The sequence below is a fragment of the Heterodontus francisci genome, chromosome 34 (genome assembly GCF_036365525.1).
Source record: "Heterodontus francisci isolate sHetFra1 chromosome 34, sHetFra1.hap1, whole genome shotgun sequence".
Classification (NCBI taxonomy): domain Eukaryota; kingdom Metazoa; phylum Chordata; class Chondrichthyes; order Heterodontiformes; family Heterodontidae; genus Heterodontus; species Heterodontus francisci.
The window spans coordinates 14,931,652-14,954,078 of NC_090404.1; the positions used below are offsets into that span (position 1 = coordinate 14,931,652).

The following is a 22,427-nucleotide window of genomic DNA, read 5'->3' on the forward strand; positions in this document are numbered from 1 at the left end:
GATATGCTGGGCCATGAGGTTACAGATTGTGGTTGAGTACAATTCTGCTGCTGCTGATGGCCCACAGTGCCTCATGGATGCCCAGTTTTGCATTGCTAGATCTGTTCGAAATCTATCCCACTCAGCACGGTGATAGTGCCACACAACACGATGGACGGTATCCTCAATGTGAAGGCGGGACTTCGTCTCCACAAGGACTGTGCGGTGGTCACTCCGACCAATACTGTCATGGACAGATGCATCTGCGGCAGGCAGATTGGTGAGGATGAGGTCAAGTATGTTTTTCCCTCGTGTTGGTTCCCCCACCACCTGCCGCAGACCCAGTCTAGCAGCCATGTCCTTTAGGACTCGGCCAGCCCGGTCAGTAGTGGAGCTGCTGAGCCACTCTTGGAGATAGACATTGAAGTCCCCCACCCAGAGTACATTTTGTGCCCTCGCCACCCTCAGTGCTTCCTCCAAGTGCTGTTCAACATGGAGGAGTACTGAGTCATCAGCTGAGGGAGGGCAGTAGGTGGTAATCAGTAGGAGGTTACCTTGCCCATGTTTGACCTGATGCCATGAGACTTCATGGGGTCCAGAGTCGATGTTGAGGACTCCCAGGGCAACTCCCTCCCTACTGTATACCACTGTGCCACCACCTCCGCTGGGTCTGTCCTGCCAGTGGGACAGGACGTATCCGGGGATGGTGATGGCAGTGTCTGGGACATTGTCTGTAAGGTATGATTCCGTGAGTATGACCATGTCAGGCTGTTGCTTAACTAGTCTGTGGGACAGCTCTCCCAACTTTGGCACAAGCCCCCAGATGTTAGTAAGGAGGACTTTGCAGGGTTGACAGGGCTGGGTTTGCCGTTGTCATTTCCGGTGCCCAGGTCGATGCCGGGTGGTCCGTCCGCTTTCATTCCCTTTTATTAACTTGGTAGCGGTTAGATACAACTGAGTGACTTGCTGGGCCATTTCAGAGGGCATGTATGAGATATGAGACAGAGACTGTGAACTGTGAGGAGGATAGTGTCGAACTTCAAAAGGACACAGACAAGTTGGTGGAATGGGCAGACAGGTGGCAGATGAAGTTCAATGCAGAGAAATGTGAGGGGATTCATTTTGGAAGAACATGGAGAGACAATATAGAATAAAGGGTACAATTCTAAAGGGGGTGCAGGAGCAGAGGGACCTGCGTGCATATGTGCATAAGTCATTGAAGGTGGCAGGACAGGGTGAGAGAGCGGTTAGTAAAGCACACAGTATCCTGGGCTTTATTAATAGGGGCATAGAGTACAAGAGCAAGGAAGTTATGTTGAACTTGTATAAGACACTAGTTCAGCCTCAGCTGGAGTATTGTGTCCAATTCTGGGCACCGCACTTGAGGAAAGATGTGAGGACATTGGAGAGAGTACAGAAAAGATTCACGAGAATGGTTCCAGGGATGAGGAATTTCAGTGATGAAGATAGATTGGAGAAGTTAGGACTGTTTTCCTTGGAGAAGAGAAGGCTGAGAGGTGATTTGATCGAGGTATTCAAAATCATGAGGGGTCTGGACAGAGTAGATAGAGAGAAACTCTTCCCACTCGTGAAAGAATCGAGAACGAGGGCACAGATTTAAAGTATTTGGTAAGAGAAGCAAAAGTGACATGAGGAAAAACTTTTTCACACAGAGAGTGGTTAAGGACTGGAATGGACTTCCTGAGAACATGGTGGAGACAGGAGGAAGCATTCAAAAGTGAATTAGACTGTAATATGAAAAGGAAGAATGTGCAGAGTTACGGGGAGAAGGCGGGGGATTGGGACTAAGTGAATTGCTCTTTTGGAGAGCCAGTGGAGACACGATGGGCTGAATGGACTCCTTCTGCACTGTAACAATTCTGTGAGACAACAGATACTATTGAACAAAAATGGATTCTTTTTTATTCTCTTTTAGTGTGTGTGTGTGTGTGTGTGCGTGCGTGCGTGCGTGCGTGCGTGTGTGTGTGCAGGGTATGCTCAAGTGGGCAAAATGTACAATGTATTTTTCAAAACACTACACGGCCGGGTGCGAGGAGCGTGAGACACATCAGACTAACAGGCTGACCCTGACCGTGTTCCAATTTTGCACACCTTATATCATTTATTATTATATTTTATATATCATATACAAGAATTACTGAAAAATACGTCCGTAACAAACTATGGGACTGATTATAGGAGCAGGAGGAGGCCATTCAGCCCCTCGAGCCTGTTACACAGAACCAGGAGAAGGCCATTCAGCCCCTCGAGCCTGTTACACAGGACCAGGAGGCCATTCAGCCCCTTTAGCTAGTTCCACCATTGACTGAGATCATGGCTGATCTGAGACCTATCTCCATGCCCGTCTTTGCTCCATCTCCCTTAATACCTTTGGATCACAATTTAAAATCTGTGATTGATAGATTTGTAACAATTGGTCAAATATCAATTGCCCGTTTGGGGAAGAGAATTCCAAAATTCTACCACCCTTTGTGTGTAGAAGTGTTTCCTAAATTCTCTGTGAAAGGTCTGTCTCCATATTTAGACTTTGCACCACCACCCCCCACCCCCCAGTCCTAGAATCTCCAATGAGTGGGAAATATTTCTCTCTCTCTTTACCCTGTCTGTTCCCCTTACTATCTTGAAAACTTCAATTAAACCACCCGTTAACCTTCTAAATTCCATGGAATACAAGCCTAGTTTGTGTAAACTCTACTCGTAATTTAAACCTTGGAGTCCCAGTATCATTCCGGTCAATCTACACTGCACTCCTTCCAAAGCCAGTCTATCCTTCCTAAGGTGTGGTGCCCAGAACTGCTGACAGTTCTCCAGGTGTGGTCTAACCAGCGTTTTGTACAGCTGAAGCACGACCGCTATCCCCTTATATTGTAATCCTCGAGATATAATGACCAGCATTCCAATAGCTCTTTTCACTATCTTCTGTACATTTTTACAACCAGGTGAGGAAGGGGTTCTCGGGCTCCCCTTTCGCCCCTTCTCTAGTTAGACTGTAACAGGGTTTATCTTTTAAAGACAATGGTTTAACTTACCACCTCAGTGAGCACTTGCTCACTTTTCCTCTAATTATAACTGTAAATGAACCAGACAGGTTTTCTTGAGTTTAAACAAGAAAGATGTAAGTTTATTAACCTTAGCACTCTAAACGGGTTAAAGTTACTGAAATACGTGACGCATCCAGGCTCTCATTCATACGAGAGGCGCACAGACACACACACAAATAGATACAGAGGGGGAAAAGATAGAGTTGGGAGGTTGAAGTACGGTCTGTAATAAATGGAATTCAAATAATGAGTTTCAGTGTCCTTCGTTGAAGTTAAAGTCTTGAAGCCCTCGCTGGGCCACGTGCACAATTCGGGCTTGCTTCTCTGGTTCCGGAATGCTAGAGAGAGGCTTTATCCGTCCTCTAGGTCATTGCCTGTGAGGGTCTGTACATTTGAGGTTTAGCTGCAGCTGAGGCTCCCCAGGGACTTTGCTGGAGAGGGAGAGAGGGAGGTGCTGTTTTCTTCGTTGGAGTTCGGTTACTGTCTGTCTTCCCAGGCACAATTCACAAACTGAGTTACACAGGCAGGTGTGTCATGTGACCACCTCTTTGTCTGAAAACAGAAGTTTCTGGAATGTTTTTGAAATTCAAAGTTCTTCAGACATACTTCGTGCGAGGAGGGGGTGGTATTTGGCTCTTTTAAAGTCAAAGGGTGTCGATGGTTTTTGACAACCACGATTGACAAAAACCATTCTAGATGAATCAGAGCATGCCCCTATTGTTCTGGCTAGACTGGCTAATCGCCTCTGTCTCCCAGCCCACCTTTGGGCTTCTCATATGCAAATTGTGTGTGGCCATCTTTAGCAGTTCTGTTCTGCTTTGTAAAAGTTATTTGGCTCCATGATTCTATGGAAAGCTTACCTCCCCAGTGGAGAATGACTGGGTGGTGGCTATGGGACAGGCGCTTGACATTTCATCCTCGGTGACCTGGGGTCAAATGTAGGCCCAGAGGGGTCGAAGGCCTCCTCGCTGATGGTGGGGTCTAGCGGTGGAGGATGGGAGGAATTGGGAGGTTGGAATTGTTTCTCCATGTGAATCCACCACTTTTTCCCCCACAGCTTCAGGGCTACACAGAGAAGCCTCTCATGCTCCAGATGTTCATCGGGACGGCGGACGACCGCAACCTCCGGCCGCACGCCTTCTACCAGGTTCACCGTATCACCGGCAAGATGGTGGCCACCTCCAGTCAGGAGGCTGTCGTCAGTACCACCAAGATCCTGGAGGTGTCACTACTGCCCGAAAGCAACATGACCGCAAAGTAATATTTCAATAACACTTCTCAGTACTTAACGCATTTTTTCTTTCTTGGTCAATGTCACTCCGCAGGAACCGGAGCCTTGAGTGTGCCCGTGTCATCCGAGAGGTTAGAAAGTTTGAACCGTAGGTGCTCACTGGTGTGACGTTGGCAAAATGTACAGCTTGATGGGGAGAGTGTAGAGGGAGCTTTACTCTGTCTCTAACCCCGTTTTTTTTTTTACTCTGTATCTAACCCCGTTTTTTGGGGGGGTTTTTTGGGAGCTTTACTCTGTATCTAATACCCATTTTTTTTTTTTTAGGTGACCTTTATACCCCAGGCCCCTTTTATACATTTTATGTCGAGGGGGCCTTTATTCCTCAGGCCCCCTTTATATACACACTTATATTTTTAAAATAACTTTATTAAAAACAGAAATAAACAAAAACTCAAATTAAAATGCCATTCTCGGCATCGACAATGCACTCCAGTCCCTGCGGTGCCCACCGGTCGCGGAAGGCCTCAAGCGTACCGGTGGACACCGCATGCTCCTTCTCCAGGGCCACCCGGGCGCGAACGTAACCGCGGAAGAGGGGCAGGCAGTCGGGGAGGACGGAACCCACGACGGCCCGCAACCTGGACCTGTGAATTGCCACCTTGGCCAGGCCCAGGAGCAGACCGACAAGGAGATCCTCCTCCCGGCCCAAGCCCCTCCGCACCGGGTGCCCAAAGATCAGGAGCGTGGGACTGAAGTGCAGCCAGAATTTGAGGAGCAGCCCCTTCAGATACTCAAAGAGGGGCTGCAACCTCGCACACTCCGTGTAAACGTGGAACACGGACTCGTCCAGGCCGCAGAAAGTACAGGAGGCCTGGGAGTCCGTGAACCTACTTAAAAGTCTATTGCACGGGACTGCTCTGTGCAGCACCCTCCATCCCAAGTCCCCGATGTAAAGGGGGAGACTCCCGCGCAGAGACCTCCATCGGGGTTTCCCCTCACCGCCAGATGGCAACGCGGACCGCCAGGGCGTGTCCGGCCGGCTGACGAGGGCGAGGAAGTGGAGAGTGTGCAGGAGCAGCCCGTACAGGAAACCCCTCCGTGCCGATTGGAATGGCACGGAGGGCATTTCCGAGAGGCGGCTCGAGTTGTGCGGGACCGGTTCCCAAGGAGGGTTTCGGGGCCTGGGTCCGATGAGCAGTTCCGGCCGAGCGGGGGTCAGCTCGGCCGGGATCGCTCCGCACTCCCGAGCCCCCTCACCACCCGCAGTGAGGGGTGTCCCGGGGGTTTCAGCTACTCCTCCACCCGCTGGTCCGTCCCAGGAGTCGGCCGCCCGGACAGCCGAGGTGCTCTCCTCCGCCGGCGGGGGAGCGCCCTGACTGGAGGCGACCATGTTCCAGACTCGGAATAGATCCCGGTAAAAGACAGGCAACTCCCTCAGAGAAGCGCGGCTAACGGACTCCACCGGGAGCTGCGTGTCGTCTTGAAGGCAGTGACACTGGCGGAAAAAAATACGTCGCCAGCGCACACCATCTGGGAGGACGCTTGACGTACAGGTATCTCTGCAGGGTCCGAAGGCGGAGAGTCGCAGCCTGGGTGCGGACGCACACCAGCGATTGGCCGCCCTCCTCAATCGGGAGACTCAGGACCGCGGCAGAGACCCAGTGTTTCCTCTTGCCCCAGAAGAAATCGACGAGTTTCTTCTGGATCTTGGTGGCAAATACAGGGGGCGGGGCCAAAGTGACCAACCGGTACCACAACATGGAGGCCACCAGTTGGTTTATGACCAGCGCTCGGCCCCTGTAGGAAAGCACTCTGAGCAGTCCTGTCCAGCGCCCCAGCCGAGCGGTGACTTTCGTCTCCAACTCCTGCCAGTTTGCTGGCCAGGCTTCCTCAGCGGGGCTAAGGTGGACTCCCAGATAGAGGAGGTGCGTGGTACTCCACGCAAAAGGTGTCATCTCCTCTGGCAGGGAGTTCACCCGCCATTGACCCACCAGGAGTCCGGAACATTTCTCCCAAATGATCCTCGCGGAGGATGCGGCAGAAAAGGTCTGCTGGCAGTCGCGCATCCTCCGCAAGTCAACGGGATCTGTGATTGCGAGGAGCACGTCGTCGGCGTAAGCCGAGAGGACGACCCACATGGCCGGCTCGCGCAGAGCCAATCCAGTCAACCTCCTGCGAAGCAGGCACAGGAAGGGCTCCACGCAGATGGTATACAATTGGCCGGACATGGGGCATCCCTGACGCACTGCGCTCCCAAAGCGAAGGGGCGCCGTCAAGGACCCGTTAACTTTGATTAGACACTCAGCGGCGGCGGATAAAAGTCGGACCCGGGCCACAAAATGCGGCCCGAGTCCGAAAGCGCGCAGAGACCCGAAAAGGTCATCGTGATCCTCCCGGTCGAACGCCTTCCCCTGATCGAGGGAGAGAAAGGCGACCGACTGACCAGTCCTCTGGGAAAGATGGATCAGGTCCCGGACCAGGTGGATGTTGTCCTGGATGGACCGGCCCGGGACTGTGTAGGACTGGTCGGGGTGGATCATGTGAGCCAGCACGGAGCCCAGGCGGGTAGACATAGCCCGGGCAAAGATCTTATAATCCGTGGTGAAAAGGGAGACGGGGCGCCAGTTTTTAAGCAGGCGGAGATCTCCCCTCTTCGGCAGCAGGACAATGACCACCCTGCGCCACGAGGGGCATCTCCCCGGTCACCAGGCTTTCCCCCAGGACGTCCCAGAACACCCCGAGGAACTCCACGGTCAACCCATCCATCCCTGGGGATTTGCCCCTTGAAAGCTGGTGGAAGGCGCCAGTCAGCTCCGCCAACGTGAGCGGAGCCTCCAACCCTTCAGCGCCCTCCGGGCTGACCTGCGGCAGGGCCTCCCACAAAACTCTGCGCGCTTCCTCGCTGGACGGATCCGGAGAGAACAACGCACTGGAATAAGTACGGACCAGGAGGCCCATTCCCTCCAGATCCGTGATAGAGGATCCGTCGTCGGCCAGCAGCTCGACAAGCTGCTTATGGACCCCCCGCCATTTTTCACGCGAGTGGAAGAAGGGTGAGGCGCGGTCCAAATCTTCCAGGATCTGGATCCGCGACCTCACGTATGCGCCTCGGGACCCTATGAGCTGCAGGTCCCTCAGCGCGCCCTTCTTCTCTTTGAACGCCTGCCACAGGGCCGGGTCCACGACGGCATGACCGAGGCGGGACCCCAAATCGAGCACCTCCCTCTCAAGGCGCCCGATCTCGGCTTCCCGCCTCTTGGTCGACCCCTTCGCGTACTCCTGACAGAAGACGCGGATGTGAGTCTTGCCCACATCCTACCAAAGCCTCAAGGAGGGGAAGCCCCCCTGCTTCCTTCTCCAGTCAGCCCAGAATAGACAGAACGAGTCCCGAAATCGCTCGTCCTCCAGCAGCCGGTTGTTGAAGTGCCAGTAAGCGGACCCCGCCCGCGTGTGGAGCGGAGTGAACACCGCCCACACCAGGTGGCGGTCCGAGCACGGCACCAGCCGCATGGAGGCCGCCGAAACGCGGGAGACGTACGCCTGTGAAAAGTAGAGGCGGTCGATTCGGGACCCTCCTCCTCCAGACCTCCACGTGAAGGCGCTGGAGTCGGGATGGAGATTCCGCCAGACGTCCACCAAGTTAACGGAGCTGATCTGTCCCCTCAACTTCTCCACCGACGCTTGGCCGCACTGGGGACCGGAACGATCCCCCACCTCGAGGCTGCAGTTAAAATCCCCCCCGAGGATGATGCACTCGCCGCTATCGATGGAGCTCAAGAGAGCGGACACTTCTTCAAAGAAGCGCGCTTGCAACGCGCCGGGCCTGAGCGCGTACACGTTCACAAAGTGGAGCGGCACGCTACCCAGGCGAACGGCGAGGCGGAGCAAGCGGCCCTGCACTAGCTCCTTGACCCCCAAGATCTCCGGCTGAAAAGTCAGGGCCAACAAAATAGCCACCCCACTGGAAATAGGGGTGAGGTGACTCATGTGGACCCCACCCTGCCACTCCAGGAGCCAGGTGGCTTCGTCTCCCGGAACGGTGTGGGTTTCCTGCAGAAAGCTCACCGCGTATCTCCCTTCCCTAAGGACTGAGAGATTGCGAAATCTGCGGAGAGACCCCCTGCTGCCGTTGATGTTGAGGCTGGCTATGGTTATCTTCATGTCAAAGGTACTTAAAACCCGTCACCAACAGCTCACTGTGAGGACGGAGTGGAAGTGCACCTGGCCTTCCACTCCCCCAGCAACCCATTGAGGAACACATTAAAACGGTGCCTCTCAACCAGTTTCACGTCCGCGCGCTTGCCCGCTTTCTTCAGGGCGGCACGGACGGACTGGATGATCAGCGCCAGATTCGACCAACGGCCGAGGGCCAGCTGAACTTTATTGCGGCAACCCCTGCAAACCGCGAGGAAATCCCAGAGTTCCACCGTGGGGATGAGGCGAGATTCAGTGGGAGGCACAAGGGACTCCACCACCTCACTGGCGATGGAATCAATGTCATCCTTCGTGCCCCGCACCGAATCCCCATCCTCCTCCGGGTCGTCACCGCCAGCGGCCGACACATCTACCACACACTGTGGGGCGGACATCCCGGCCGCGCCAGCTGGTCCCGCCTCCATCACGATCCCACCCCCAGGATCGATGGCGGAGGAGTCCTCTCTGGGTTCTACTGTGAAACTGGAGCCTGTAGGCACCAGCGGTTCAGGACCCCCCTCCACCTCCGTCCCCAGGCCAATGAGTGGTCCAGGGGAGACAAAAGTTCCCGACTCCGGAAATCCAGCCGGAGCCGAGACCGGAGGTGGAGAGAGGAGGCCATCTCCCGCTCCGCCAGCACCCACAGGCCCAGCAGATGGGGCAGCATTCTCTGTTATAACCGGGTCGGGTGTCTCTAGGTTCGTGGTGGACTCCGGCTGGGAGGGCCGACCCTTTGGGGCCTCATCCTCCCCTTCACTCAGGGCGCCCGACCCAGTAGCAGTGGCAGAATGGGCGGCGTCCCCAGGCTCCCCCACCACAAGCAGGGCCCCACTTACTCCTTCAGGAGGGGCCTCATGTACCGGGGCCTTCCCCTCCCCTCCATTCTGAGGAATAGGGAGCTGCTGCCCAGACTTTGTAGCCTTGGTGGTGGCGGTTGGGGAAACCTGGGGACCCGAAACAGGAGACAGCTCCCCTCCAACAGATGGGCCCTGCGCCTCAGGGCCCCTCGTTACCTCCGTGGAGGGGTGCCTTCTCCTCTTTTTCCCCACTAGGGCGCAGAGGCTCAGAGACCTCCATGTCATCAGAGGCCTCCGCCTCCGCACCCTCCTTCTTTTTAGCCACCCTGGGCATGAGCCCAGCCCTGGGACAGGTGGATTCCGTGAGAATGGGCTTTGGGCTGAGCTCAGGCTCGGGTTGTTTCAATGTGTCCAGGGGACACGCCTCTTGATGTTGCTTTTGCCTCCGCGTCTTCTTTCCACTCTGACGGGCACTCCCCTCCCCGCTGGAGGCTGTGAAAACCACAGCCTCCGGAACCGACTGAAGTCTGTTGGATTTGCAGGGGGAGTGGGAGGACCCTGGGCCGCCGAGGTGGAGCTGGCAGCCGGGAGGTTGGGGCAGTTCTGACGAACATGCCCCACCCCCTTGCAGACGTGGCACCGCGCCCCATCCGAGGTCCAAAAGACGCGTTAGGCCGTCCCCTGGAACTCCACATTAAATTGGCTTTCCGTGTCCTCCTCCCGCGCCAGCTGCATAAATACCTGGCAGCGGAAGGAGTAGACATGTTGGAGGCTGTGCTCCCGAAGACCAAGCCGGACTGGGGTGATCCCCGGCCTCACCTCCTCCAGATGGTGCAGGTCAGGGAGTAGGAGCTCACTGGGAATGAAGGGTGGGACGTTGGACAACATTATCCGATGCGCAGTGGCCCCCAGAGGGTCCACCAGCAGGAAGGTCCCCCCCGCAGTGAGCCCCTTATTCAGGGCCAGGGACACTGCCCTCTTGGTCTTCAAAAAGAACACAGCCTTCCCATACATCTTTGAGGCCGCAACAATGGCCGAGTGGCCGACAACCTCGGCCATTGCCTTTACGCAGGCCTCAATAGACATGTTGGGGTGGGGATAGCTCTTCACCCCATGGCTGGATGGTATCAATTTAAAGGGTGACGGGGCCACGTGGGCAGCCACCGAGGCTGCAGCTGCATAGGTAGTAGAGGGCCCCGCCACCGGTGATGAAGGGCTTGCCATGGGTCTAAGAGCTAAACCCACCCCAAATTGTGGGCTTGCACACCTAATTTCAGCGATTCACCAAAAATATTGAATATGTATCAAAAACAAACAAACAACAGGTTAGGGGAGAGGCTGAGGGAATAGAGGAGAGGTAAAGACAGGCTGTAAGGGATGATTTGCTTTCTGGAGATGGTGCTCACAGCACATTTAAAACAGTCTTTGCACTTGGTCTTCCAGTCGGGGGAGGCGTCTTCACCTGGGTCAGCTGAAGCTGCCCAGGCACTATCTATCCCCTTCCGTCTGTTTAGCCAGACAGCTTCAGCTGACCCAGGCTGGGCAATTGGGGTGGGGAGGGAGCTTCCCTGTGTGCTTGTTGCAGCAGCACAGATTCCTGTTGAATTGGCAGCCCCACCCCTTGTTATTCCAGCCACTTGTTCCTCCCCCAACAGTCCAAAGTAAATTACTGGTGTTCAGCACCCACCTCCAGACAAAGCCTTGTTTCCAAAAAATGTCTCTTTCTTCTCTTTAATGGAGATTGTTGTTGAGGTTTTCCCTCTCCTTGGTTGTAGCTCCTCTCTCCACCTCTGCAACCTCCAACTGCCACCAGCACTGTCAGCTGAGGCTCGTTGCTGCAATCAGCAGTCAACACTCCAATTAGACAGCAGCTAACCCCATTTTTTTTTTGGTTTTTTTTATTGGGCCATTAATTGGCTTTGGGCGGGACTTCCACCTCCTTGAGGCAGGAAGTCCTGCCTGATGGAGCTGGCAGTGCTTCGGCTCAGCAGCGCCAGCGGGAGCGGTGGCCACTGCCGGGACTGCACCGAACAAGGGGCTGGCCATTTCAGAACGAGATGGGAAATTTCTTCGCCCAGAGGGTTGGTCTCTACCCCAGGGAGCTGCAGATGCCCAGTTGCTGAGTATATTCAACACCGAGTTCCATAGATTTTTGGACACTAAAGGAATTAAGGGATGTGGGGATAGTGCCGCAAGTGTTGTACCTGTCCTGGGAGTGTTTGATGGGGACAGTGTAGAGGGAGCTTTACTCTGTATCTAACCCCCGTGCTGTACCTGTCTGGGCGTGTTTGATGGGACAATGAGGAGGGAGCTTTACTCTGTATCTAACCCCCGTTTTTTTTTTTCTTTTTTTTTTCGTAGAGGGAGCTTTACTCTGTACCGAACCCTGTTTTTTTTTGGGAGTGTTTGATGGGATAGTGTAGAGGGAGCTTTACTCTGTATATAACCCCGTGCTGTACCTGTCCTGGGAGTGTTTGATGAGGACAGTGTAGAGGGAGCTTTACTCTGTATCTAACCCCGTGCTGTACCTGTCCTGGGAGTGTGTGATGGGGACAGTGTAGAGGGAGCTTTACTCTGTATCTAACCCTGTGTTGTACCTGTCCTGGGAGTGTTTGATGGGGACAGTGTAGAGGGAGCTTTACTCTGTATCGAACCCCGTTTTTTTTTTTTTTTCTTTTTTTTTCCTTTTTCTTTTTTTTTTCAGGCCCCTTTTATATATTTTTTATGTCGAGGGGGCCTTTATTCCTCAGGCCCCCTTTATATGCACACTTATATTTTTAAAATAACTTTATTAAAACCAGATAAATAAACAAAAAACTCAAATTAAAATGCCATTCTCGGCGTCGACAATGCACTCCAGTCCCTGCGGTGCCCACCGGTCGCGGAAGGCCTCAAGCGTACCGGCGGACACCGCATGCTCCTTTTCCAGGGATACCCGGGCACGAACGTAACCGCGGAAGAGGGGCAGGCAATCGGGGAGGACGGACCCCCCGACGGCCCGCAACCTGGACCTGTGAATTGCCACCTTGGCCAGGCCCAGGAGCAGACCGACGAGGAGATCCTCCTCCCGGCCCAAGCCCCTCCGCACCGGGTGCCCAAAGATCAGCTGTACCTGTCCTGGGAGTGTTTGATGGGACAGTGGGTTAATTTCCTTATCAAGTTCCCCCCCTTTTCCTGCAGCATCGATTGTGCCGGTATCCTGAAGCTGCGTAATTCCGACATTGAGTTACGGAAGGGCGAAACGGACATTGGGAGGAAGAATACCCGAGTGAAACTGGTCTTCCGAGTTCACGTTCCTCAGCCAAACGGGAAGGTTGTCTCGCTGCAGGTTACCTCAGTTCCCATTGAGTGCTGTAAGTTTTGGCCACATCTTGGTCTCTCAATGCTCTCACCCACTCTGCCCATCTCCAGAATTCAGGCAACAGAGAGAGAGAGAGGAGAGAGGAGACGTCCACTCTCTATCTCCGTGAGTGTATCTGACCCCAGCCCACACGGGGGCGAAAGGTCATATATCAAACCCGTGCCACCATCGATGTTCATGGCCATTCTGCCCCTTTTACCTGTGCCAGCTCTCTGAGGAGCTTTGCAACTAGTCCCACTCCCCCTTGCTCTTTTTCCCCGGAGCCCTGCAAAAGTTTCCTTTTCCAGTATTTATCCGATTCCCGATTGAAAGTTACGACTGAATCTGCTTCCATCGCCCTTTCAGGCAGCGCGTTCCAGATCACAACAACTCGCTGTGATGTCATATCCTTCTTGGTGCCACCTCCGACCCTCCTGTTATTGACATTAAATCTGTGTCCTCTGGTTACCAGCTGGACTGACATTGGAAATGGCCTCTCCGTAATTTACTCGATCAAAACCCTTCATGATTTTAAACTCCTCGATTAAATCTCCCCTTAACCTTGCCTTGTCTAAGGAGACCAACCCCAGCTTCTCCAGTATCTGCAGTGACTGAAGCCCCTCATCTCTGGGTGCCATTCTAGTAAAACTCCTCTGCCTCCTCTCCAAGGCCTTCACATTCACACAATTACTCCAGTTGAGGCCTAACCAGTGTTTGATAAAGGTTTAGCCTGACTTCCTCGCTTTTGTGCTCTGTTAATAAAGCCAAGGATTACATTTTCTCTCTTGACAGTCTTTTCAACCTGCCCTGCCACTTTCATACTCTGCTTCTCATTCCTGCATTTCCATTAAAGTAGAACCAGTTAGATTATCCAGCCTCCCCACCTCTTTCCTCCCACAATGTATCACGTCACATTTATCTGTGTTAAACTGTCTCTGCCGCCTGTCTGCCCATTTCACCAGTCGGTTTGTGTCCGCCGGAGGTTTGTAACCATCTTCCCGTTAAGCTGGTGTCTTCCTCACTCTCTTCCTTCCGCCCTTCATCCCGCAGCCCAGCGCTCAGCCCACGAGCTGCCGCAGGTGGAAAGCTGCAACGTGACCTCGTGCCCGGTCACCGGCGGAGAGGAGCTGCTGCTGACCGGCTGCAATTTCCTTCCAGAGTCAAAGGTCATTTTCATCGAGAAAGGTCCAGGTAACTGCATTCCATGCCCTTGTCCTGCGCCGGTGAAAACATGTCCCGATCGGGCCCAGGGTCTCTGAGCCGTGCGACTCCTCCCCTCCCTCCTTCAGCCTCCCCTCCCTCAGTCTCCCCGTGTTGAGATCGAGACTCATCACTCCTATTACATTGCCTAATGCACATTCCTGCAGCACACCAGGAATAATTATCCATAATAATTATCTACGGGTTCAGTTCTGGGTACTGTCTGTGCGGAGTTTGCAGGTTCTCCCTGTGACTGCGTGGGTTTCCTCCGGGTGCTCCGGTTTCCTCCCACAGCCAAAGACTTGCAGGTTGATAGGTAAATTGGCCATTATAAATTGCCCCTAGTATAGGTCGGTGGTAGGAGAATTGAGGGAAGGTGGGGATGTGAGAGGGTAATGGGATTAATGTAGGATTAATATAAATGGGTGGTTGATGATCGGCACAGACTCGGTGGGCCGAAGGGCCTGTATCAGTACTGTATCTCTAAATAAATAAAATAAAAAAAATAAAAAAACTACCAGATCACTCAATTCAACTACAAACATGCGGGTAAATTTTCAGTCTGATTGGCTACTTTTTCAACTCCTCCCCGCCGCCACCACCTCACCGGGATCAGCTAACTCAACCCAGACCGGGGAGGGGAAACGGATGTGGGGGTAGGGGGATGGAACCTGGGTGCATTGTGAACGAGATGGCTCAGTAGTAATTGCAGCCCACTATCGCCTGCCCCCAGCTGGGACCAGTTCATTCAGCACAGGCTCGGGGATGTGGATTTCGCTACCAACAACAACTTGCATTTACATAACGCCTTTAGCATACCGTTACGACCCGGTGAGAAAGAGGTCGAGGGTAAAGGCCTGCTCGGGTCAGCAAATGAGAGCCGACCCGAGCCCGACAAAATACACCCTGTTTTTAGCTCCCCCCTCGGTGAATCCTTGTTCACTTCTTTCCAATTATAAGACAAAGAAACCAACACAAACAAGTTTTTTTAAATTTAAAGAAGAAAAGTTGAAATTTATTAAACTTAAACTCTAATTTGGTTAATGCTTATGGGTACACGACGTGCCCACGCTAGCATGCATACACGATACACACATGCAGTTAGAGACAGAAAAGAGCAGAAGAAAAATAAAGTGGAAAAGTTTGAGGCAATCTCTGAAGAGTTTTTGTTACGGTTCTTCAAGCCCACTGCAGAGTCCTTGATTGTAGGTAGATCTTGATTTTCGTTGGGGCCCAGTATTCTTCTTAAACCTTGTTTGCTGTCGGAGACATTTCTCTCTTGGGGTTCATGTGGATTCAGAGGCTTGTGAGAAAGAGATGGGAGCAGACAGGAGAGATATTCTCAGTCCAGGAGCAAACAGTCTTTCTGAGTTCAAACTCTCTGTGGCCAGTTTAAAAAACTGGAACAGCCAGTTAGTCATGTGACCAGCTGGTTTAAGCAGTCCTGGCCCCTGTGGGAGTGCATCACCTCAGCAGGCCCTGGAATGTGCTTTCCCACCTCCTCACTGTCCAGTGATTAACATCCATTGTGGGTTGAATGGATCGGGGAATGGTCCTTTGTCCTTCTGAGTACTGGCTGTTAGTATGCAAATGTCTTTTCCAGCCACAGCTGATCTGTTTAACAAGTCCTTTCTTCACTCCAGTAACAGTTAAAAATTAATGTTCATGACAAAATTAATGTGCCTCATTCTTGGCAGGTGGGAGCCCAGCATGACACTACTAAACTGCTTTACTGGAGCATTATAAGGAGGCTACAAAGGGATATGCATAGGTTAAGTGAGTGGGCAAAGACCTGGCAAATGGAGTATAATGTGGGAAAGCATGAAATTGTCCACTTTGGCAGGAAGAATAAAAAAGAAGCATATTATATAAATGGTGAGAGATTGCAGAGCTCTGAAATGCAGAAGGATCTGGGTGTCCTAGTGCATGAATCGCAAAAGGTTAGTATGCAGGTACAGCAAGTAATTAGGAAAGCTAATAGAATGTTATGGTTTATCACGAGGGGAATTGAATACAAAAGTAGGGAGGTTATGCTTCAGCTATACAGGGCATTGGTGAGACCACATCTAGAGTATTGTGTACAGTATTGGTCTCCTTATTTAAGGAAGGATGTAAATGCGTTGGAAACAGTTCAGAGAAGGTTTACTCGACTAATACCTGGAATGGGCGGGTTGTCTTATGAGGAAAGGTTGGACAGGCTAGACTTGTATCCACTGGAGTTTAGAAGAGTAAGAGGCGACTTGATTGAAACATATAAGATCTTGAGGGGTCTTGACAGGGTGGATGTGGAAAGGATGTTTCCCCTTGTGGGAGAATCTAGAACTAGGGGTCACTGTTTAAAAATAAGGGGTCGCCCATTTAAGACAGAGATGAGGAGAATTTCTTTCTCAGAGGGTCGTGAGTCTTTGGAATTCTCTTCCTCAAAAGGCGGTGGAAGCAGAGTCTTTGAATATTTTTAAGGCAGAGGTAGATAGATTCTTGATAAACAAGGGGGGAGGTGAAAGGTTATCGGGGGGAAGGTGATCATGTGGAGTTGAGGTTACAATCAGATCAGCCATGAACTTGTTGAATGACGGAGCAGGCTCGAGGGGTGGATGGGATACCCATGCTCTGAATTCATATGTTATCAGTCAAAGTTTGTCAGCAAGCCACATAAGGCGATGTTAGGACAGGTGAAGCTCAAAGAGGTGGACTTTAAGGAACATTTTAGCGTGGGAGAGAGGCGGAGAGGTTCAGGGAGGGAATTCCAGAGCTCGGGGCCCAGGCAGCTGCAGGCACGGCCGCCAATGGTGGAGCCATTAAAATCAGGGATGGACAAGAGGCCGGAATTAGATGGGAACAGAGATCTCAAGGGTCGTGGGAGCTGGAGGAGGTTACAGAGATAGGGTGGGGGGGAGGAGGCCATGGAGGGACAGTGGCGAGGGAGATGGGCCAGTGAGGGAAATGGGACTTGGGCACAGGCAGCAGAGTTTTAGATGACCTCAGGGTCATGGAGAGTGGAGGATGGGTGGAAAGCAAAGCCACAGAGACACGAAAGATTTGTCTGAGCCTTTCCAGCATTTCTCAGGATCCACTTCCTCCTGTTCTAGAAGGCCGGTCACAGTGGGAGGTCGATGCCAAGGTGGACAGAGAGAAGAGCACGGAGGTAAGATCTGGCTGCAGTAACTCACTGCCGAGTATCTGTTATTCTATATATAAACCACCCGAACCCCTCCATTAGATTCCAGTCTGTAACTCACTCCCGGGTATCTGTTATTCTATATATAAACCACCCGAACACCTCGATTAGATTCCAGTCTGTAACTCACTCCCGGGTATCTGTTATTCTATATATCAACCACCCGAATCCCTCGATTGGATTCCAGTCTGTAACTCACTCCCGGGTATCTGTTATTCTATATATAAACCACCCGAACACCTCGATTAGATTCCAGTCTGTAACTCACTCCCGGATATCTGTTATTCTATATATAAACCACCCGAACACCTCGATTAGATTCCAGTCTGTAACTCACTCCCGGGTATCCGTTATTCTATATATAAACCACCCGAACCCCTCGATTAGATTCCAGTCTGTAACTCACTCCCGGGTATCTGTTATTCTATATATAAACCACCCAAACCGCTCGATTAGATTCCAGTCTGTAACTCACTCCCGGGTATCTGTTATTCTATATATAAACCACCCAAACCGCTCGATTAGATTCCAGTCTGTAACTCACTCCCGGGTATCTGTTATTCTATATATAAACCACCCGAACCCCTCGATTAGATTCCAGTCTGTAACTCACTCCCGGGTATCTGTTATTCTATATATAAACCACCCGAATCCCTCGATTAGATTCCAGTCTGTAACTCACTCCCGGGTATCTGTTATTCCATATATAAACCACCAGAACTCCTCGATTAGATTCCAGTCTGTAACTCACTCCCAGGTATCTGTTATTCTATATATAAACCACCCGAACACCTCGATTAGATTCCAGTCTGTAACTCACTCCTGGGTATCTGTTATTCCATATATAAACCACCCGAACCCCTCGATTAGATTCCAGTCTGTAACTCACTACCGGGTATCTGTTATTCTATATATAAACCACCCGAACCCCTCGATTAGATTCCAGTCTGTAACTCACTCCCGGGTATCTGTTATTCCATATATAAACCACCCGAACCCCTCAATTAGATTCCAGTCTGTAACTCACTCCCGGGTATCTGTTATTCCATATATAAACCACCAGAACTCCTCGATTAGATTCCAGTCTGTAACTCACTCCCGGGTATCTGTTATTCCATATATAAACCACCCAAACTGGAGCCGATTCCAGCCTGTATATTTCTCTCTCTCTGTGATGTGTGATCTCCCTCTGTTGGTAAGTTCTATGTACTTCCCTCATTCTCTCCACCTCTCTTGCAGTCTCTGATCGTGGCTGAGGTGCCTCCCTATCGCAACCAGACCCTCACCAGGGCAGCGCCGGTGTGCTTCCTGGTCTGCAATGGCAAGCGAAAGAGGAGTCTCTGCCAATGCTTCCAGTACCTGCCCGGTGAGTGCCCTAATCGGTTGCCGTTCGGCAGGTCGCAGGTTGCCCTTGGTCTGACAGACTTTGGTCCCTTTCCCACCTCCGGGTGCTACTGTCTTCACAGGGAGGTGGGACAACCTTCAGCTCCTCATTCAACGAGGAGGGAAGGATACGGGGAGGTTGCGGGGATGGGGTGCAAAGGAAAACTGAGAAGGAAGAATTGACCGAGCATTTATATAGCACCTTTCACAGTCTCAGATCTTCCCAAAGTGCTTTTCCAGCCAGGAAATGCTTCCTGCTTTGTGGAATGCAGTCATTGCCGTAATGTCGGAAATGCAGTAGATAGGCGCACAGCAAGATCCCACAAGCAGCCACGTGGCAACGACCGGATCATCCGTCTTTTGCCTTCGCCATGTCTAATTGCTTGTTCCTTTTCCTTTATTTTGCCCCCCAGTTCTCGTCAAGGAAGAACCACACCAGGAGTTCGAGCTGTGCCCCTCCTCTCCGCTCCATTTCCCAGCTGAATACCCGCCCCGTGTGCCTGCCGCCAGCCGCTGCCCTCTGCCCTCGGCAATCTCTGACCAGAACCCGTTGGGCCCAGCCTCGCCATCCAGCCCCCTGCCCAATCCAGGGTGCCCCGGGCCCAAGGCCTTTAGTGAGCCCAGCCCCCTTCCCTCGCCCATCTCCGGGCTGCCTGCGTTCCTGCTCGACACAGGGTGGAACGAGGCCTGTGAGCTGCTCCCGCCCGGGTTCGGTTGCTCGCTGACCCAAGCCACCCACGGCCATCTCTTCAACCAACACAACTATAGTTACCCTTTGACCCCACCCAACCATGGCCAACCGTTGGCCCATCCCCCATTGGGCCATTCCTGCTCCTACTCGCCTCCCGAGTGGGTGACGCCACACTCTCTGCCCAGCCGCTCGACCAGTCACCTAGGACCCTTAGCCTCTCCCAGCTCGTACTACCCGTCCCCAACCGACTCAACCAATCACCCGCTTTCGCCAGCTCAGTTGGCAGGTAACGGGCCAGGCCCACCGACTCCGCTGGGGGTGCAGCGAGACCGAGCCCTGTACCCCACAGAGCCGCCCGCAAGCCAGGCCTGCCCAGCCCGCTCGCTCGCACCGTACTCCCCGGCCTTCCTGCCAGGCCCTCGGCCCACACCGCCCGCAGCTCCCCTGCACCGTGAGCCGGGTGCGGATGGCCCCACCCATTCGCCAGCTTACAGGCCGTGCGCCTTCCAGGGCGAAAGGGGGACGGTGGACGCCCAGCAAGATCCCCCACACTCTGCGCCCTCCACCCACCTGCAGGCAGCGGAGGGCGACCCGTTCCTGGAGTCGGAAGCCCGGGCAATCGAGCGCAGCCAGGCCGATGGTGAGGGGCAGCCAGGCGCACCCCTGGAGAAGCCGGCAGTGGACGCAAAGAGGGAAGTCGAGGACTGCGAGGTGCCATTCAGCACCATTCCAATCCAAGGCATCACACTGGATGACGGTAAGTGGAGAACCAATGTTCCCTTCAGATGCTCTGGTGTCTGTGGTGTGGCCAATGGGTCAGAGGTTGACCTTTCACCCACTGGGATCAACTGCAGCTCGAGACACTGTGGTTGATCAAGGTCTCCTTTCTCTGCTGGGGAATTGGGCAGGGCAGTCGGTCTACCTCTGTCCTGGGAGTGTTTGATGGGGACAGTGTAGAGGGAGCTTTACTCTGTATCTAACCCTGTTTTTTTTTTAAGGTGACCTTTATACTCCAGGCCCCTTTTATATATTTTTTATGTCGAGGGGGCCTTTATTCCTCAGGCCCCCTTTATATACACACTTATATTTTTAAAATAACTTTATTAAAACCAGATAAATAAACAAAAAACTCAAATTAAAATGCCATTCTTGGCGTCGACGATGCACTCCAGTCCCTGCGGTGCCCACCGGACGTGGAAGGCCTCAAGCGTACTGGCGGACACCGCATGCTCCTTCTCCAGGGACACCCGGGCGCAAATGTAACCGCGGAAGAGGGGCAGGCAATCGGGGAGGACGGACCCCCCGATGGCCCGCAGCCTGGACCTGTGAATTGCCACCTTGGCCAGGCCCAGGAGCAGACCGACGAGGAGATCCTCCTCCCGGCCCATGCCCCTCCGCACCGGGTGCCCAAAGATCAGGAGCTGAAGTGCAGCCAAAACCTGAGGAGCAGCCCCTTCAAATACTCAAAGAGAGGCTGCAACCTCGCACACTCCGTATAAACGTGGAACACGGACTCGTCCAGGCTGCAGAAAGTACAGGCGGCCTGGGAGTCCGTGAACCTATTTAAAAGTCTATTGCACGGGACTGCCCTGTGCAACACCCTCCAGCCCAGGTCCCCGATGTAAAGGGGGAAGACTCCCGCATAGAGAGACCTCCATCGGGGTTTCCCCTCGCCGCCAGATGGCAACGCGGACCGCCAGGGCGTGTCCGGCCGGCTGACGAGGGCGAGGAAGTGGAGAGTGTGCAGGAGCAGCCCGTACAGGAAACCCCTCCGCGCCGATTGGAATGGCACGGAGGGCATTTCCGAGAGGCGGCTCGGGTTGTGCGGTACCGGCTCCTGAGGAGGGTTTCGGGCCTGGGTCCAATGAGCAGTTCCGGCCGAGCAGGGATGAGCTCGGCCGGGAGCGCTCCGCACTCCCGAGCCCCCTCGCCACCCACAGTGAGGGGCGTCCCGGTGGCTTCGGCTACTCCTCCACTCGCTGGTCCGTCCCCGGAATTGGCCGCCCGGACAGCAGAGGCGTATCTAACCCCGTGCTTAACCTGTTGCGGGACTGTTTGATGGGGGACATTGTAGAGGGAGCTTCACTCTGTATCTAACCCCAGTGCTTAACCTGTCCCGGGACTGTTTGATGGGGGGACAGTATAGAGGGAGCTTCACTCTGTATCTAACCCCAGTGCTTAACCTGTCCCGGGACTGTTTGATGGGGGGACAGTGTAGAGGGAGCTTCACTCTGTATCTAACCCCAGTGCTTAACCTGTCCCGGGACTGTTTGATGGGGGGACAGTGTATCTAACCCCAGTGCTTAACCTGTCCCGGGACTGTTTGATGGGGGGACAGTGTAGAGGGAGATTCACTCTGTATCTAACCCCGTGTGGAACACATATCCATCCAGTCTGATATCTCTGGGTTTCTTTCTCCCGGCAGTGAATGAAATTATTGGGCGGGATCTCACCGACGTCCCTGATCCCCGAGGGACTGACGACGCTGCGGACAAGCCGTGACGTGGGCGACAGTGCAGGCTGCAGAGGAGGAAGTGCCTTCGGGCGGCTTGGGACTGGTGCTGAGGCGAGGGACGATCAGCCTTCCAGCCGTCCAGTAGCGTGTTGGCCATAGCCGGGGAATCGCAGTCTCTTCTTCCACTCTACTGCCTCCAACTTTCACCGCCCCTCGGGCCACTCGATGGGCTCCCTCTCACGCACCAATCGGTCCACTCAGGTACTGAGGCGCGCAGAGCAGGAAGGAACCAGGCTCCGTTTCCTCGCCTCATGCCAAGTCAGTCGGGACGAGGCCCTCGGGAGCCTCCTTGAGCTGGTTATTGGGTGCCTGTGGTGGGGGTGGTGGCGGGGGGGAAACGGAGGTGAGAGTTGGGGACAACCAACCAGGGAAGACAAGCAGCCGGATAACGTGTGCTGGTGGGGCCGCCTGGAGTAGCGGTAACGCATTCCGTGGTCAAATATCGCACCGATGATCGTTCCCCACGCTCGCGCGTTAGCCTGTGGCCATTTTCGGCTTGGGGTGGGGTAGGGGGTGTGGCTGGTGTCTCTGGAATCCCCTCCTCTTCCCGCTACATGTCAGTGTTGTCCGGAGAGGAGAGGTGGTAACTGGAGGCCCTGCGAATGGAGGGCTGAGGGGAAGGCGAGAAACAGTCCGCCCCTGGTTTGCTGCTTCTGATCGCTCGCTTTCTATTTGGTGCACGCGTGATGCGTTCATTCGTCCTGTGGTATATGGTTAAGTTATCTGCTGCAAGACTGCCGCTGCATCGGGAAGGAAGTGACTATTTGGCCAAGTAGGCCTCCTTTATTTTGCTGGCTCTCAACCTCGTCCACCCACCATCTCCCCATATCCCTCAATCCCACCCACCACCTTCTCCC

At 53.5% G+C, this 22,427-nt stretch overlaps 1 protein-coding gene across 1 annotated transcript in view; it reads left to right on the forward strand.

Moving 5' to 3' along the window:
• Positions 1-21,877, forward strand: part of LOC137349099 (nuclear factor of activated T-cells, cytoplasmic 4-like) — a 104,830-nt gene extending 82,953 nt beyond the window's left edge. The window contains exons 4-10 of the mRNA XM_068014438.1: positions 4,099-4,298; positions 12,444-12,616; positions 13,654-13,794; positions 16,893-16,948; positions 18,221-18,347; positions 18,778-19,812; positions 21,481-21,877. Of these exons, the coding sequence (XP_067870539.1) occupies positions 4,099-4,298; positions 12,444-12,616; positions 13,654-13,794; positions 16,893-16,948; positions 18,221-18,347; positions 18,778-19,812; positions 21,481-21,557 (1,809 nt within the window). The 3' untranslated portion in view covers positions 21,558-21,877. The remainder of the gene's footprint in view (positions 1-4,098; positions 4,299-12,443; positions 12,617-13,653; positions 13,795-16,892; positions 16,949-18,220; positions 18,348-18,777; positions 19,813-21,480) is intronic.
• Positions 21,878-22,427: the final 550 nt, after the last annotated feature.